Source organism: Ornithorhynchus anatinus, chromosome 1 (assembly GCF_004115215.2).
Source record: "Ornithorhynchus anatinus isolate Pmale09 chromosome 1, mOrnAna1.pri.v4, whole genome shotgun sequence".
In the NCBI taxonomy this organism is placed as follows: Eukaryota; Metazoa; Chordata; class Mammalia; order Monotremata; family Ornithorhynchidae; genus Ornithorhynchus; species Ornithorhynchus anatinus.
In genome coordinates, this window is record NC_041728.1 from 138835172 (window position 1) to 138852997 (window position 17826).

The 17826-nt window shown below is 41.5% G+C and overlaps 1 protein-coding gene across 2 annotated transcripts in view; it reads right to left on the bottom strand.

The window, feature by feature from the left end:
• The window catches only part of SPATA16 (spermatogenesis associated 16), a 221093-nt gene that overhangs the window by 178136 nt on the left and 25131 nt on the right, over positions 1–17826 (bottom strand). For both annotated transcript variants that reach the window (XM_029046862.2, XM_029046814.2), the window contains exon 2: positions 3790–4406. In XM_029046862.2, coding sequence (XP_028902695.1) covers positions 3790–4380 — 591 coding nt within the window. In that variant the 5' untranslated portion in view covers positions 4381–4406. The remainder of the gene's footprint in view (positions 1–3789; positions 4407–17826) is intronic.

The following is a 17826-nucleotide window of genomic DNA, read 5'->3' on the forward strand; positions in this document are numbered from 1 at the left end:
TCAGCCTGCTAAAAGTTAGATAATGGCTAATCTCCAAAGGAAAATTGGAATATAAAAATATTCTAACATTTTCTTTAATCCTATTTGAGAGGTGAGTATAATGGCCTCATGGAAATGAAATAGCTCACCAAAAAAACAACTCAGTAGGTCTTGAGGATTTAGAGGCTTTTTTTTTTTAATTTAGGAGGATTTTATCTTACTCATGTGATAGATTCATATTGTAGAAACACACACTCAGTTGAATTGTGCACAGGACTACCCTCTGATGGACTTTTTTCATTATTATTCTATTTCTTAATTTTAATAGTAACACTCATTACAACTGTTTGCTTTTTTAATGAAGATGAGAGGATTACTGTAATAAGACTTTCAAAACTAAAAAATTCCATCCTTTTCAAATTGCTCAAATTTAGACTTTTTAGATAATAGATTCCTGTCTCCTAAATGAGTGTCACATTTATTAACCACCCTTCTGAATAATTGTAAAGTGCATATCAAAAATGATTTGGGTGGAAAAAGTTGAGCTGAAAATAACCTTTAATCACAGTAAATAGAATAATACTGATTATATCAGCATTCACCAAATAAAATGAAAATTAAGTTTGAAGTTAGTATGTTTTCCATTAGTAACCACAATTTCAAATGCTCTGTATACAATCTAGTCAGCTGTTTTTATGAATAGTCAAATAAACCAGCTAATTCTATCAAGCCAGGGCTGTAAGATCACTTATTAAACTATTTTATTAATGATTAGTCTACTTTGGCTTAATTGTGATGTATCTAAGGAAGTTGCTAATACCTTCCTATTTTTTTAATCTCAGTGGTTATGCAGTTGATCAGTTAATGGTATCTACTGAGTGCTTACAGTGTGCAGACCTTTGTACTTAGAGCTTGTGTAAGTACAGTACAGTAAAACTCATAGACATGTTCCCTGCCCACAAGGAGCACACAGTCTAGAGGGAAAGACAGGCATTAATGTAAATAAATAATGGATATATATATATGTATATATATATATGTGCTATTGGACTGAGGGTGGGGTGAATATCAAGTGCTAAAGGGTACAGATTCAAGTGCATAGGTGGTACAGATGGAAAAGGGAGTAAGGGAAAAAATGGCTTAATCAGGCAAGGCCTGTTGGAGGGGTTGTGATTTTGGTAAAGCTTTGAAGGTAGAAAGTGTGATGGTCTGTTACATATGAAGAGGTAGGGAGTTTCAGGCCAATGAGAGGATGAAGGATCGGGATCAGCAGTAAGAAAGAGGAGATTAAGGTACAGTGAATAAATTGATGTTTAAAGGAATGAAGTTTGCATACAATTACCATAGGAAAACAATGAGGTAAGATAAGGGGAGAGCTGATTCACTGCCTTAAAGTTAATAGTAAGGAGTTTCTGTTTGATATAATAATTATGTTATTTGTTAAGCGCTTACTATGTGCCAAGCACTGTTCTAAACTCTGGGGTAGATAGAAGTGCTGCTTCATATGCTGCTTCTTTATGGTATGGAGGTGGACAGGAAGCCACTGGAGGTTCTTGAGGAGTAGGGCAATGTGGACTGAATTATTTTTTTTTAGAAAAATGATGTGAGCTGCATAGTGAATAATGGACAGTAGTGGGAAGAAACAGGAGACAGGAAGGTCAGTGAGGAGGCTGATGCAGAAGTCGAGTTATCATACAAGTGCTTGGATCAGTATAGTGGCAGTTTGAATGGAGAGGAAAGAGCAGATTTTAGCAGTGTTGTGAAGGTAGAATGGATTTGGTGACTGATTGAATATGTGGGTTTACTGGTTGACTGAGAAATGCTCACCCAGAGTGGCAAGAGGCCAGATAAGGACCTCTATTTTCAGGAAGACAGTGATTATCAGGGCACACCTCACTCAGATATACAAAGTCGATCTCATCTTATCTCACTGCTGACCTCTCTCCCAATCCTGCCTCTGGCCTGGAATGCCCTCCCTCCTCATATCATCAGATAATTGCTCTCCCCCACTTCAAAGCCTTACTGAAGGCACATCTCCTTTAGGTAGTTTCCCTGAGACCACCTCTCCTCTTTTCCCACTCCCTGCTGCGCCTCTGGTACTTGCTCCTTCATTCATCCTCCCTCCCTTCTCCAGAGCACATATGTACATATCTGTAATTTATTTACCTATTTAGTTATTTTTTATTTATATTAATGTCTGTCTCCACCTCTAGACTGTGAGCTTGTTGTGGGCAGGGAATGTGTCTGATGTTATATTGTACTCTCTAAAACACTTAGTACAGTGATTTGTACACAGTAAGCACTCAAAAAATATGATTAATAATATCAAACTCAACATCGGTAGTGCCATCCTGCAAACTTGAGGAGAATTCTACATTATGGAAGAGTAAGATAATCAATACAATAAAATATAGATAATTAATATTCATTTTTTTAGGAACTGCTCGTTCATGGGTAGGGACAGTTTTAAACACTACCTACTTGAATTGAAAAAGCTATATGACATGCTACATGAGATCTGGTAGAGCTGTTTTCTCTACATATTTCAGGTTTTAGGGTCCATTCTTCACTCAAAAAAAAAAAAGAAAAGAGAAATGTAATTTGCTCCTAGGAAATTTTGTGCTGTGAGGTGAAAATAAAGATTGAGCCAGATAAAAAAGATGGTTTAACTGCCTTCCCCAGCTATACTGATTTTACAGAAGTATATGACAAAAGCTTTGAAAACTTATTACCAAAATTTTTACTATTGTAATTAGGAAGCATGACTTCAGCAGCACACTATAAATTAATAGTTATTAATTAGATTCCCTTTCCAATCAACTATTCAACAGTAACAGATTTAATTTGGAAGTGTAATGTTGCAATTTCTAACAATAAGTTACACTAGAAATGAAACATTTTCCCTTTCAGTTAGGAGTACTTTTGTACTTATCTCAGAGATGGTCTTAACTTACACCTTACAGAGTACTTTTCATTCTAAAATGGTCACATTTTTCTCTTTTCCCATGTCATCACTGCTCTGAAAAACCCAAACTTTTCTTACTGCCCAGAACTGAACCCAATTCCAAACATAACATTTCCTAGAACTCTCCAGTAGATCAAAGAGAATGAAGTAGATGCAGTATGTGAGTATTCTTTGACCTGTACATCATCTCCTATCAAGCACTCATAAAGGAAGCTCTTTGGTAGTCATGGTTTTGACTCCATTACTATTTATAGGCTTTTATATAGTTATCTGGAACAGCTAACTCCTAAACACGAGAAACAACCAGTTAGCTACTCCATATTCAGGAAACTATGAAATTAATAATTTACTCTTTCAATTTTGTACCCACAAATAAGCATGAAGGAAGCTGTAGTGTGAGGTAAAGTTACCTCAATTTGTATATTTTGGCATGTATAAAGATTTGCTGGTGCTTACTGCAAAAGGAAAGAATTTACCCATTAATCTTTCCTCTAGCTAGATGCCTCTGACCTTTGCCCTCAAACTGAAACAGATCCAGTTGTATTTAAGTACATATTTTTCCATACATTCTGTAGTTCTTTCATTGGCAAAAATACCTTAGGGTTCTTTCTCTATCAGGAGAAACTGCTGAAGGTTTTACTTTGCCAAATTTGAAGAAGTATATCTTCATATTGGGGGAATGTATATGCACGCATGTGTGTGCAAACACACAATTCACCACACAATGTTATGACATTAGATATTTGAACTTCGTAACCATAGCTCATTATGGCGTGAAAGAATTACTCAGCGTAGTCTTCCATTTCCCAGCAGCTCATCGTTTATCTATATTTTTAATCTCATACCTCAAGCGCCGTTCTGAACTGTCCTGCTGCTAATGCATACTTCTTCTGTCTATAGCAAGAACTGGCATCCTTTAAGGTTACTTGAAGCCATTTGTCAATCTGAGGCAGAAAGCTGAAATTAGGTGCACTCACAGAGCACACTATTTCAGCAGCTCGACAAGTTGACTGTGTGCTGCTAGACGTTTGGGATTCCACAAACTCATATGTAACATCTTCCTCATCAATGTAGACCAACTTTACTTCCACATCCATAACCGTCTTCAAGGGAATGTGAGGTAAAGGCAAAGTGATTAACGGTTCATCAAGCTCCAATATTCTTGCCTCTTTTTTCCCAGCTGATTTTCTTTCATTTTCTGATTTTCTTTTAAAGGCCGCTTCGTCTAAATCATGGCTTTCTTTTTCTTTAATATTCTTGGACCTTTTTATTCTTTCACATATAATTTCCACCCGTTTCCCTTCATGTTTTGTTTTAGTTTTACATGACATTTCCAGGATATCAGGTGGATTATCCAGTGTAGTCTTTGGGGAAAGTTTATCAGAATCAATTGTGTTCAGAGTGTTCTCCAAATTTCTGCTGGTACTTGAATCCATGGATTTTCAGAATTCTCAGAATTTTCCTAGTGGGAGGAAAAAAAAGAGGGTTTTTTTTTTTTTAAGTTTACACATTTCACTTGCTGCCAAATTCAAGTACTGTTTTTATTCATTGTCAATATCTACTACATTTGCTCCTTGAAGGTGGGGATTGGGTCTGCTTACTGTTCTGAACTCTCCCAAGCACTTAGTATAGTGGTCTGCACAGATTAAGAGCTCAATAAATACCATAGATTGATTTATTAATTTTCTGTAGAAAACCTAACATTTGGCTATTCTTTCTTTACCCAGGTAATGTTTCCTCTCAGAAGAATTTCCAAACAATGCATTTGGATTCATAACCTTAAAAAAAATATCCATGGCTGGAACAGTTCTTGTTAATTTTGGGAGGTGCTCAGATTCATGTGAAGAAGAGTGGGCTAGTGGGTAGAGCAAGGTCCTGGGAGTCAGAAGGACCTGGATTCTACTCATGGCTCGGCCACATCTGTTCTGTGTGACCTAGGGCAAGCCACTTACCTTCTCTGGACCTCAGTTAACTCATCTGTAAAATGGGGATTAAATACTACTCCTCCTATTTAGACTGTGAGCCCCATATGGGACACAGGTTATGTTCAACGTGATTAACTGATATCTACCCCAGGGCTCAGAACAGTGTTAAACATATAGCAAGTGCTTAACAGGTACCATTATTAGTATTATTATTACTACTACTACTAATAATAAGAAAATAATTCCTGTGCAGTTAGAACAACTCTTCCCCACACACATATCAGTCTTGATAGTAACTCTGTCCTAGCTTCCACATGTCAAATCTTATGCCTGTTTTTCTTCCCCAAACCCCTACGGATTTTTAAATCCTTCCTGAAACTCCCAGTCTTCTCCATTTTGCTCCTGCTTGACCCTACTTTGACAAAATTGAGGCCATCAGGCATGAGGTCCCCCAAATCTCCCCTTCATCTCCCCAGCTTCCCTCCTATTCCCTCACCCACTCTCTCTTCCTTCTCCATCACCTCCCAAGAGATCTGCCTACTTTCTAAATGCATTCCCTTCTCCTGTGCCACTGACGCCATCTCTTTTCACCTCAAAAAACAATAAAACACTTGGGCCCATCTTCTTCCTTCCCTGATGCCACCTTCAACTGTTGACCCCTTTCCCCGCTTTAAAACACAGTAATATCTCCCTCATCCCATTTCCTATTTGAGTTAATCAAACACTGTAAAAGCCAAATGCCTTCCCTTCTCTCCTCCATCCCTCTGCTACCCAGTTTTCACCTCCTACATTCAACTGAAACTGCTCTCTCTGAGGTGACAAAGTCCTCCTTGACAAACTAATGGATTCCATCAAGTCCTCCTTGACCTATCCTTTGCCTTTAACACTGTGGACCACTCCCTTCTGGAAACACTATCTAAGCTTAGTTTTCCAGAAGCAGCTCTCTACTGGCTCTCCTTCCTTGCCACTGTTGTGATCCTTCTCTACCTTCCACTACATAACTGTGGGTATTCCTTACGGTTATGAGCTGTCTTCTGCTTTTCTCAATCAACACCCCTTCCCTTGGGGAGCTTATCCCTTCTCTGAATTCAACTACCTCCTCTATATGGGTGACTCCTCAATCTTCCTTGTTAGCCCAGACCTCAATCTCCTCCTCTCAGCCAATATCACATTTGCCTCTGTGACAAACCTATATGGATGTTGCGTAGGCAGCTAAAGACCAACATGTCAAAAATTAAACTTGTCTTCTCTCTCAAATCCTGTTTTCCACTTAACTTTCCCGGAACAGTAGACAACACCATTATTGCCCCCATATAATCATAATACTACAAATAATAATCATGATACGTAAGTGCTTACTACTGCAGAGAAGCAGCGTGGCTCAGTGGAAAGAGCTGGGCATGGGAGTCAGAGGGCATGGGTTTGAATCCTGGCTCTGCCACTTGTCAGCTGTGTGACTGTGGGCAAGTCACTTAACTTCTCTGTGCCTCAGTTACCTCATCTGTCAAATGGGGATTAACTGTGAGCCTCATGTGGGACAACCTAATGACCCTGTATCTCCTCCAGCACTAAGAACAGTGCTCTGCACATAGTAAGCACTTAACAAATACCAACATTATTAGAGAAGCAGCATGGCTCAGTGGAAAGAGCCTGGGCTTGGGAGTCAGAGGTCATGTGTTCGAAACCGGCTCTCCCACTTGTCAGCTGTGTGATTGTGGGCAAGTCACTTAACTTCTCTGTGCCTGTTACCTCATCTGTAAAATGGGGATTAACTGTGAGCCTCACGTGGTACAAACTGATTACCCTGTATCTACCCCAGCACTTAGAACAGTGCTCTGCACTTAGTAAGCCCTTAACAAATACCAACATCATTATTAATAATAATAATAATAATTTATTATTATTACTATGTGCCAAGCACTGTTCTAAATGCTGGGTTAAATACAAGTTAGTCAGGTTGGACACAGTCCCTGTCCCATACTATTAATCCCCATTATACAGGGGACGGAACTGAGGCACGGAGAAGTGATGTGACTTGCCCAAGGTCACACAGTAGATACGTTGGTGAGCCGGGAGTAGGCCATGCTGCTTCACATGAACCTGTGAACCTCAAATAAAATTAACGAGAACTATTCCACCCATGGATAATTTATTTAAACCTGTAATGTAATGGCATTATCCTTGAGTCTTCCAATGCACATTCAATCTGCCCCTGAATCCTATTGGTTTTTTCAATGGTATTTGTTAAGTACTTTATAATGTGTCGAACACTGTTCTAAGCGCCAGGGTAGGTACAAGTTAATTCTCAGCCAATCTCATACTTTCTCGTGTCATAATAATAATAATAATAATGATAATAATAACAATGGTGGCTACTTTTTGTTTACTTGCTTACTATGTGCCAAGTACTGTTCTAAGCCCTCGGGTAGATACAAGTTAATTAGGTCAGACACAGCCCCTGTCACTGTCTGCACAGTCTGAGTAGGAGAGAGAACAGGCATTTAATCCCCATTTTACAGTTGAGGAAACTGAGACACAAAGAAATAAGGTGACTTGCCCAAGCCTAGAAGCCAGGTTCTCTGACTCCCAGGCCCGTGCTCTTTCCACTAGGCCATACCAGTTCTTCCTTTACAATGTTTCCATTATCCCACCCTTCCTCTCCATGTTACCCACCACCATACTGGTTCAACTGGCCCAACCTGACTATTGCATCAGCCTCCTTCCAGAATCCCTGCAGCAGGGCAGTTCATTCTGATGCCCAGGTCATTTGCTACAATGCCATTTTTCCCACACCTCCTCAAAAATGTCCACTGCTATCTTTTCCTCTCTGCATCAAGCAAAAACTCCTAAGCTTAATAATAATGGTGGTATTTGTTAAGTGCTTATTATGTACAAAGAACTGTTCTAATCACCGGGGGGATATAAGATGATCAGAATGTCCCACGTGGGGCTCACAGTTAATCCCCATTTTACAGATGAAGTAATTCAGGCAAAGAGAAGTTAAGTGACTTGCACAAAGTCACCCAGCTGTCAAGCGGCAGAGCCGGGATTAGAACCCATGACCTCTGACTCCCAAGCCCGGGCTCTTTCCACTAAGCCACACTGCTTCTCTTAGCTATGCTTCTTTTTGAGGCACTCAGATAGCTTTCTCCAACTGATGTTTCCATTCTTCTCTAACTACACCCAGTTCACTTCTCTCAGATCAACTTAATCAACTGAGACTCATTTATCTCTCCCATCTCCAAAGTCTTTTTTTTAAATGAAATTTGTTAAGGGCTTATTATGGGTCAAGCACTGTTGTAAACACTGGGGTAGGTACAAGTTAATTAGGTCAGACACAGTCTTTGTCCCAAATGGAGTCCACAGCCTAAGTAAGGCAGAGAACAGGTATCCCCATTTTACAGTTGAGGAAACTGAGGCACAGAAAAGTTAAGTGACTGGCCCAAGGTCACACAGCAAGTAATTGGCAGAGCCAGAATTTAAACCCAGGTCCTTCTGACTCTTAGGTCCAAGCTCTCTCCACTAGCATACTCTGCTTTTCATTCTTATTCATGCTTCTTGCTCACATTCTCCCACTTGTCTGAAATCCCTCCACATTCTCATATGGCCAAACAATGCTCTGACCTCTTCCAAGCCCTTCTGAAATCACGTGTCCTCCAGGAGGTCTTTCCTGATTAACCTCTTATCCCCTCTCTATATCCCAAATGATATTTAAGTACTTCTACACAATATAATCACTTGGGTACTCACAATCCCTGACAGCATAAATTCCACTAGTTGGCCTGAATCTAGGGCCCAGAGTCCAAACAGGCTGATAGAATATTAGCCCATCAACATAAGATACATGTGATTAGGCTTTAGTGTGAAGTTGGATGGCAAGCTCTTATTTAAAAATAGTCTAGACCATGAGCTGCTGTGGGCAGAGAACGTGACTACAAACACTGTTGTGTTGTATTCTTCCAAGTTCTTTTCAAAATTCTCTGCACATAGTAAGTGTTCAGTAAATGCTTGACTAAAACTATTTGGAAAACTAGTTTTTTTTAAATGATCAAGATAATCTCTAAAAGGTCACTTCACTTATTTGTGCCACAGTTAACTCATCTGTTAAATGAGAATTAAGACCGTGTACCCGAGGTTGAACAGGGACTGTGTCCATCCTGATTTGCTTATACTCCCACCAGCGCTTCGTACAGTGCCTGACACATAGTGATCTGTTAATAAATACCACAACTACTAAATGAACATAGATTTGTACTCAAAAATATTAACTGGTGAATCCAATCATTCAGAAATTAGAGAAACAGACTTCAAAACAGAAACATTTTGACTTGATAGGAAATTTCTAGAGGCAGAACCACAAGCTTCAGTTGGCCTCACACATTCTTCTGGTGAGTTGGTTTTGTTTGGTGAGATTGGTAATTTTTAGGAACTCTCTTCTAGCTCCTTCCTCATTCAGGATCAGCAATTATTCATTCAGTCAAGAGCAATTACTGAGTGCCTGTGTGCAGAGCACTACTAACATTTGGGAGAATATGTTAGGCCTGACACTTGGTCTTAAGGAGCTTACTATTTAGCCTAAAAAAGGACTGAATGCTAATTCATTCATTCAATCGTATTTATTGAGTGTTCACTATGTGCAGAGCACTACACTGCATATGGAAAGCACAATTCAGCAATAAAGAGAGAAAATCCCTTCCCACAACAGGCTCACAGTCTAGAAGATGGGTTTATGGAATGACCGTGCTCTTGGGACGCATTCAGAAGATGACATACCAATAGCTGTGGCTTGTGTCGAAAGTTACCTAATAGCATAGTGCTGCTTGGCAAAGCACACATAACTTTCCTGTGGTTGTCAAATCCTGTCCCATTCCCACCATTCCTCTTCCCTTTCCTACCTTCCCATCACTGCAATTTCCAATCCCAACTCCTCACACCCTGTACTCAACTCACATCTGTCTCCATAACCCGGTCCTCTCCCAGACTTCTCTATCACCGTGGATGGCACGACCATCCTTCCCGTCTCTCAGGCCCGCAATCTCGGTGTCATCCTTGACTCGTCCCTCTCGTTCACCCCACACATCCTATCCGTTACCAAGACCTGCCGGTTTCACCTCTACAATATCGCCAAGATCCGCCCTTTCCTCTCCACCCAAACGGCTATCTTACTGTTACGGGCTCTCGTTATATCCCGGCTAGACTACTGTGTCAGCCTTCTCTCTGACCTCCCTTCCTCCTCTCTCGCCCCGCTCCGGTCTATTCTTCACTCCGCTGCCCGGCTCATCTTCCCGCAGAAACGATCTGGGCATGTCACTCCCCTTCTTAAACAACTCCAGTGGTTGCCTATCGACCTCCGCTCCAAACAAAAACTCCTCACTCTAAGCTTCAAGGCTCTCCATCACCTTGCCCCTTCCTACCTCTCCTCCCTTCTCTCTTTCTACCGCCCACCCCACACGCTCCGCTCCTCTGCCGCCCACCTCCTCACCATCCCTCGGTCTCGCCCATCCCGCCGTCGACCCCTGGGTCACGTCCTCCCACGGTCCCGGAACGCCCTCCCTCCTCACCTCCGCCAAACTGATTCTCTTTCCCTCTTCAAAACCCTACTTAAAACTCACCTCCTCCAAGAGGCGTTCCCAGACTGAGCCCCTCTTCCCCCTCTACTCCCTCTGCCATCCCCCCTTTACCTCTCCGCAGCTAAAGCCTCATTTTCCCCTTTTCCCTCTGCTCCTCCACCTCTCCCTTCCCATCCCCACAGCACTGTATTCGTCCGCTCAACTGTATATATTTTCGTTACCCTATTTATTTTGTTAATGAATTGTACATCGCCTTGATTCTATTTAGTTGCCATTGTTTTTACGAGATGTTCTTCCCCTTGACGCTGTTTATTGCCATTGTTCTTGTCTGTCCGTCTCCCCCAATTAGACTGTAAGCCCGTCAAACGGCAGGGGCTGTCTCTATCTGTTGCCGATTTGTTCATCCCAAGCGCTTAGTACAGTGCTCTGCACATAGTAAGCGCTCAATAAATACTATTGAATGAATGAATAATCCCCTCGTGCTCTCCCTGACTCCCTTATGCACCACGTCTACCAGCTCTATTTAACTGTACTTTACTAGTTAAACAGAGTATGCACTCCATGGATTGTCTTGCCTTACGTTGTCAAGTCGTTTCTGACCCATAGCGACTCCGTGGACACATCTCTCCCAGAACATCCCGCTTCCATCTGCAAACATCTAGTAGTGTATTCTTAGAGTTTTCTTAGTAAAAATATGGAAGTGGTTTACCATTACTTCTTCTGCACAGTAAACTTGAGTCTCCACCTTTGACTCTATTTCATGCCTCTGCTGCCCAGCACAGGTGAACTTTTGCTCATAGCAGATTGCCTTCCACTTGCTAGCCACTGCCCAATCTGGGAATGGAATGGTTATTCATTCATTCATTCAATAGTATTTATTGAGCACTTACTATGTGCAGAGCACTGTACTAAGCGCTTGGAATGTACAAATCGGTAACAGAGGTTATGCCTCTGCTAGACTCTCCCTCCCATAGCCGAAACTGGTAGAGTACTAGAAACTCTCCAAGTGTGATCCTGGGACGATACCAATCAAGAAAATACAATACAATGGAGTTGGTACACACAATCCCTAGCTACAAAGAGTACAGTCCATGGCGGGGAGAGCCTACAGTCCAAGAGGCCGGTGGGGAGAGTTCACAGTCCATGCGGGAGAGAGCTAACAGTCCACTAGGCAGTGGGGGGAAGAGCACTTATAAACTATGGCAGAGGGGCAGGAGAGTTGCAGGGACAGACAAAGGGGAAGGGGAAGAATGTCGATGGGGAGGGGAAGAGGGGTAACAGTCCATGGGGGTGGAAGGAAGAGAATTTATAGTTCACGGGGCGGATGATGGGGAGATTTTACAGTTCATGGGAGGGGAAGAACTTATAGTCTACGGTGGTGGGGGAAAATAATTTACAGTCTACGGTGAATGAGGGAGAAAGAGTTTACAGTCTATGGCTGTGGAAGGGTGAAGAGAGCTTACAGTCTACAGGTGGAAGGAGAATTTATACTCCATGGCAGGGGGAGTTTACAGTCCATGGTAATGGTGGGGGGGAAATCTTATGATCCATGGGGTGGGGGGAATCTTATGATACACGGGGCGGGGGAGATCTTAGAGTCCGTGGGGAGGGGAAAAGAGCTTACAGTTTATAGGGGGTGGGGGAATTTATAATCCACTGAGGGGGAGAGATTAAAGTCTATGGAGAGGGAGAGCTCACTGTCAGTGGGAGGGTGGGGGAGAGTTTATAGTCCATAGGGGGAAGCTGACAGTCCCTGGGGGTGGTGAGGGAAAGCTAACAGTGTCTGGGAGGGGGAAGCTAACATTCCAGAAGGGGTGGGCAGAAAGCTTCAGTGTTTAGAACAGTGCTTGGCACATAAGAAGCACTTAAAAAATATCATCATCATTATTTCATTCTATGGGGGAGTGAGTTTACAGTCTTTGCAGTCTGACACATAGATTAGAGTTAATGCAAACTGAGAACTTTGATTTAAACAGTCTCCGGAAGACAACATATTTCAAGTGTTAATGATAGTGGCCAAGTGAAGTTGACTGGCCTCTGCATCCTTCCACTGTCTGATCATCATGTAGCCTGAGGGTCACCAGAGAATAGACTACTAAAAATACAAATGCATGATGGCTCATGAAACCCCAGTTTGAAGCCAGTGGGAAAAGGTACCAGCCTCTGTCCCCGCTGAGAATCCAAGACCAAGTGCACCCCAGCGCTGCCAACTTCAGGGTCATTTTGCTCTCCTGAGTGAAATGCCCCACTATAGATAGACAAACTAGGTTTCGAGTCAGGTGACCATGGCAAACATCATGGCCTACGTGGCCTACAAAAAACATGGCCTTCATCAGACTGCAAGGAGAAATGGAGAATGGCATGCACTGATTCATGGCAGCCAAAATGGCTCTGTTCCAAACACTTTCACCATCATAACTGAATTGCTGGGGAGGAGAAAAGAAGGGAAAAGACCAAAGAAATCACCAGGAAAGCAAAGAAATCCCATGCAACTGACCCTGAACCATTAGAGAAAGCAGGCCCAGAGCACTATTCATTACAATCTCTCAGAGATAGATCGAAGGCAAGGTCGAATCACAGACAATGGCATTCATCACATACCCGTCAACTCACAAATCCACACTGGCCATATCCAAATGCCATAGAAGAGTCCCCCAAGTGTTCTAATAGCCAAAGGCTAAGAGAGCTATGCACCATGACAGTGACTGGGTTTGGTTCAGATGGAGCCATGGAGCTCTGGTACGGTATTCTCCTCTTGACTGTAAGCTCATTGTAGGTGAGCACCCTATCTGCCAAATCTGTTTTATTGTTCTTTCTCAGTATTTAGTACAGTCATATTTATTGAGTGCTTACTTTGTGCACAGCACTGTACTAACTGCTTGGGAGAGTACAATATAACAATAGACACATTCTTTGCCTGTACTGAGCTTTCAGTCTAGATGACTATGTGCTGCTCACATAGTAAGCTCTCAATAAATACCATTGATGATGATGATGATGCACAGAAGTTGTAAGAAGATGTCACTGGACATGTGATCTGAGGAGCTGGCTAAACTGGAAGAGGTAATGGCAGAGGTTGTACAAGTGCACTCTAGTATGCTACTGTATATTGCCAAAGAGGCATTCAAAGGATTACTTACCACATTGATTGATTCTGCCATGTAACTTTTCTTTTTGAACATTTTCTATAAGTCTTCAGAAAGCTGCATTTTAAGAAGACTTTTCAAAGGTAAAAGACACAATTACTACATTTGGGAAAATGTGAATCTGGATTTCAAAGTGAAAGGGAAAAATGCTTGTGAAAATATTCCATCAGCAGTTCCCGCAGTCCGACAAAGACCAACACTCTTCTTGCTGTGTTCTGATGGAAACAAGCTGATAAAGGGTTGACAGGGACTCATTTACAGGATTCCATCAGGCAGAAGAATTTCTGCCACCTGAAAGGCTGACATGGTGGAACGCTTCAGTTGAAACATTTTTTTCGCTAGGTGAATTGGACATCAAGAAACTGGGAAAATTCCAATCAATTTGCGTGTCCATTGTGTTTACTCCCTGTGTGATGGGTCCCAGGCTATGGATGCACAGAGTTAACTTGCAGTGCTTATTGGGTGCACTAATCTTTATAATAGAGGACAAAATCTCCTGACTTTGGGAAAAGATTCCCACCAGATAAGCAGAAGTTACAAGGGGGGGGGAACCTGATTTGAAAAATATTTAATTAATATTTAATTTATTTTAATTTTTTAAAGCAATAGGTGAAAAACGGATATTCCAAACCCAGATCATCAACTGTGATCCTTTCAACCCTTTATCTTCTAGCTTCCTTCATCCCTCTCAGCAGGAAATATTAGTCCACTGAAGCATTTCCAACTAACTGTGTTTTTGGTTCTGAATCAGAGGCTGAATGTGATCAATCAGGAGAATGTTGAATCTTCATTTGTGTCCTTCACACAATCTTTTCAACTGCACCTTCATGGATAGACTGACACTATCATCTTGGAAAATGAAGGGCAGCTACAGACACGCTTATAGACACAGAAACAGAATGCAAGCATAGGTAAGAGGGATGTTTTGACAAGGCACATTGTCGATTAATTAACTTGGATGTCTGAATTGGGTAATCTGGAACCTCTCTGGTTGGGATGGGATGGCGGGGAGAGGCAAGAGGAATTTTTAAAAATGTTCAATGTATTTGGAAAGCAGTTGGGAAATCCAAAACAATATTTTTGGATCTTAAACCATGTTTGAAACATTCAACAATGTGATCTAATTGCAACCTCTTTCAGGAGGAAAGTATACCTTAATGTTGCCTGGGATTTTTGACAAAACTGACTTCAAGAGGTAAATGAATGATTCAAACCCTTAAAGGATCCTTAACTACCTTACTTTTTTTTTTAAATGAATGCTATACTGGACTTTAAACGCTCAACTTCCCCAATTATTTTTATACATTGGAGTTGATTAACGTCGCAATAGTCTGTGCTACAGAGGCAAACTATAACTCAACATGGGTGTACTTTAATCGCTTCCTCAATTAAACACACTTTTAGGAAAAAACACTATTAGAAAATCATTATCTTTGTCAGATTAATATTTTCTGGATAGGCCTCTATAAAAAGGTCCATTCCTTATTTAAAAAACTATATTATGAAATTGGTTTCTTCACAGAAAGATGCCACTTAAAAAATCCAACACCTGCAAAAGTAAAAAGATATTGATAAGTCCAAAATGTTTATAATGAATAAAGGCAGAAGAATAAATGGAGATAATTTACTATCATTCCCAGAGCACAATCATTTACTTTTTTTTTAGTTAATATTCTTTCAAGTACAAATGTATTTATTTTAGGCAATCAAGCATTTTAGCCTGTATTGTTTTGGGGTACCACTTGCAATTCGGGGATAGCAGTCCCTACAACTGCCAGCTTCAGTACGACAAATAATTTATCATATATATTTGTTGAAATGCGCTGCTTTCATGTGAACAGTTCAAGAAGAGATAATCCAGTTTAAATATATTATTTAAGACAGTCAACCTCCCGGTTGCCATGGTTTTCTTTTAAAATAGAAGTTTAATTTTAACTTTATGTTTAGATTCTGTGTTCTGGTAGCTATGGAAAATATTCCACAAAGGAATCATATAGTTAGGCTCCAGAGGTGTAATAAAAACAACAACTGCTATTTATTAAGCAATTACTCTGTGACAAGAACTGAACGAAACCCTGGGATGTGTGAAATCAGGTCAGGTTCAGTCGCTGACCATCATGGGGCTTACATTTTAAGTAGGAAGGTGAAAAGGTATTTAACCTGCATTTTACAGATGAGGTAACTGAGATACAGAGAAGTTAAGTGATTTGCCCAAAGTCATCCAGCAATCGAATGGCAGAGACAATTTCTGCTAGGCCATGCAGTTCACTCCTTAGGTCTCCTGCTGGTGGTGGTGGTTGGGGGAATGGTGGAGTTATTTTGTACTTGATGTCAGTCGCTTTACTCGGTGACAGCAACAGGAGCCAAATCCAAGGGAGGACTTGAGCCAAGAGGTGGGAAGAGAAAAGCGGAGTAAAGCCCAGAAGCAGGAGTAGTTGTCCGGTAGCACCTGCACTTTTAACTCAGTAAATCTGTTTTAGCATGAAGACCTACTGGACATGAACCTGGAATGGCACACCCAGAGAAGCTAACGGAAGGATAACCTCATTTGGGGAGGGCTGGGAAATCCTGGACCTAGTTTAAGAACAAATGCCAAGTTTATTGTAGGCAGGGAGCATGTCTATCAACTGTTGTATGTACTTTCCCAAGTCTTAGTAGAGTGCTCTGCACAAAGTAAGCACTCAGTAAATACTGTTGATTGTCTGATACAAGAACAGGGGTAGGGGTTTATTCCCATATATAGTTTGAGATTCCACTGTTAAACTACTGATGCATTTGAGATCTTGAACCAGAGAAAGCCAGTTAACTATTTCTACAAAGAAAGTGCCTGAATGATCTTCAGGTGTTGAATCTGCCATTTTGGAAGGACACATTATTAAAGCATGGATCGACACTCTGTTCTGGTCTCTGCAGCTTTTTCATGGGGTCCTGGATTTGAAAGACAACCTTCAATTGCCTCTTGTGTCCTTTGGACATACTAGATCTAAGAATCACGTGATTGTCGTGGCACATTACTAGCTAATCTCAAGGTGTACTAGTATATGGAGCCCCAAGAGAGTCCTGACCCTGGTCATATGAAGCTTAGGGCCTTGAGACCCCCACTGTCTCAGACTAGAATGGACTGTCTGATCTTAAAAAATAAAAGTGACCAGCATGTAACAAATGAGAACAAAATCAAAGTAAAACTTTGTGTCAGGTCCTCTGTGACTTTGCCTGAAACTGATTTTTTAATTCAGGTAATGTCTCTTTCAGAGAGTCTTCATAAATTCCCATTTTGGCATGATTTGACAGTCAGTCAATTGTATTTATTGCTTACTGGGTGCACGGCACTGTAATAAGTGCTTGGGAGAGTACCATCTGACATATGTTGTGCCCAGAGCAGCAGGAAGTCAAAACCTGCAAGTCGTTAACCTCTGACCAACATTTCAGAAGAATACAGTGTTGGAGGCAGGAATGCGGGTTGGGTTTGGGATTGTGGCAGAAAAGAGATGGAAGAGCTGCGATCTCCGGGTGGCTGGAAGACAGGCGGTAGGGGAGGGGGAGGAGCCCTACTGCGCTAACTCTCAACTCCCTAAGGCTCCAAGAATATGGAGCCAACTTTGAACATGGAGCCATCTTTGAACCCAAGTGGCTGACTGGTTTACTCATTACCAGACTGCTGTCTTTTACAGGGGATCTAAAAACTCTCACAATAGCTCACTGCTCAGCAAGTTACTAGGCAACTGAATCCAAAGGGCGGGGCTGGGGGAGGAGGCAGAAAAAAAAAATTCAACCACAGCAACTGGGAGGACAGATTCAGTGTGTTTCAAGTCTGTTTTGAGAAATTGTACTTTGTCAACTGCAATCAATAAAGACTGATTATTTTCTTCCTGACTGTTTTTTTTTTCTGGGGGATTTCACTATTTTATTATTTCACTGGGGATTGAAGCATGGGCAGGGTAAAGAGGGCCTGCTTCATGGGGAGGTGGGATTGTCGCTGGAGGTGATCCATCAGTCTTCCACCAGTCCTCGGATGAAGGGGAAAGGTAATGCTTTATGATCCCGATTTGGGATGTGCTGAATTGTTACTCTAACCGCAGGTTTGGAACATCTCAGATCATTTTGAGTATGTGGGAGGCAAGTGAAGCCCCTCACCTGTCTATTGCCTGCAGCAGCCTGGGCAAGCATCCTTAGGCCACCCATCCTAATAATAATAATAATGATAGTGTTGGGAAAGAAACTGGCTAAAGCCAGACCAAGTT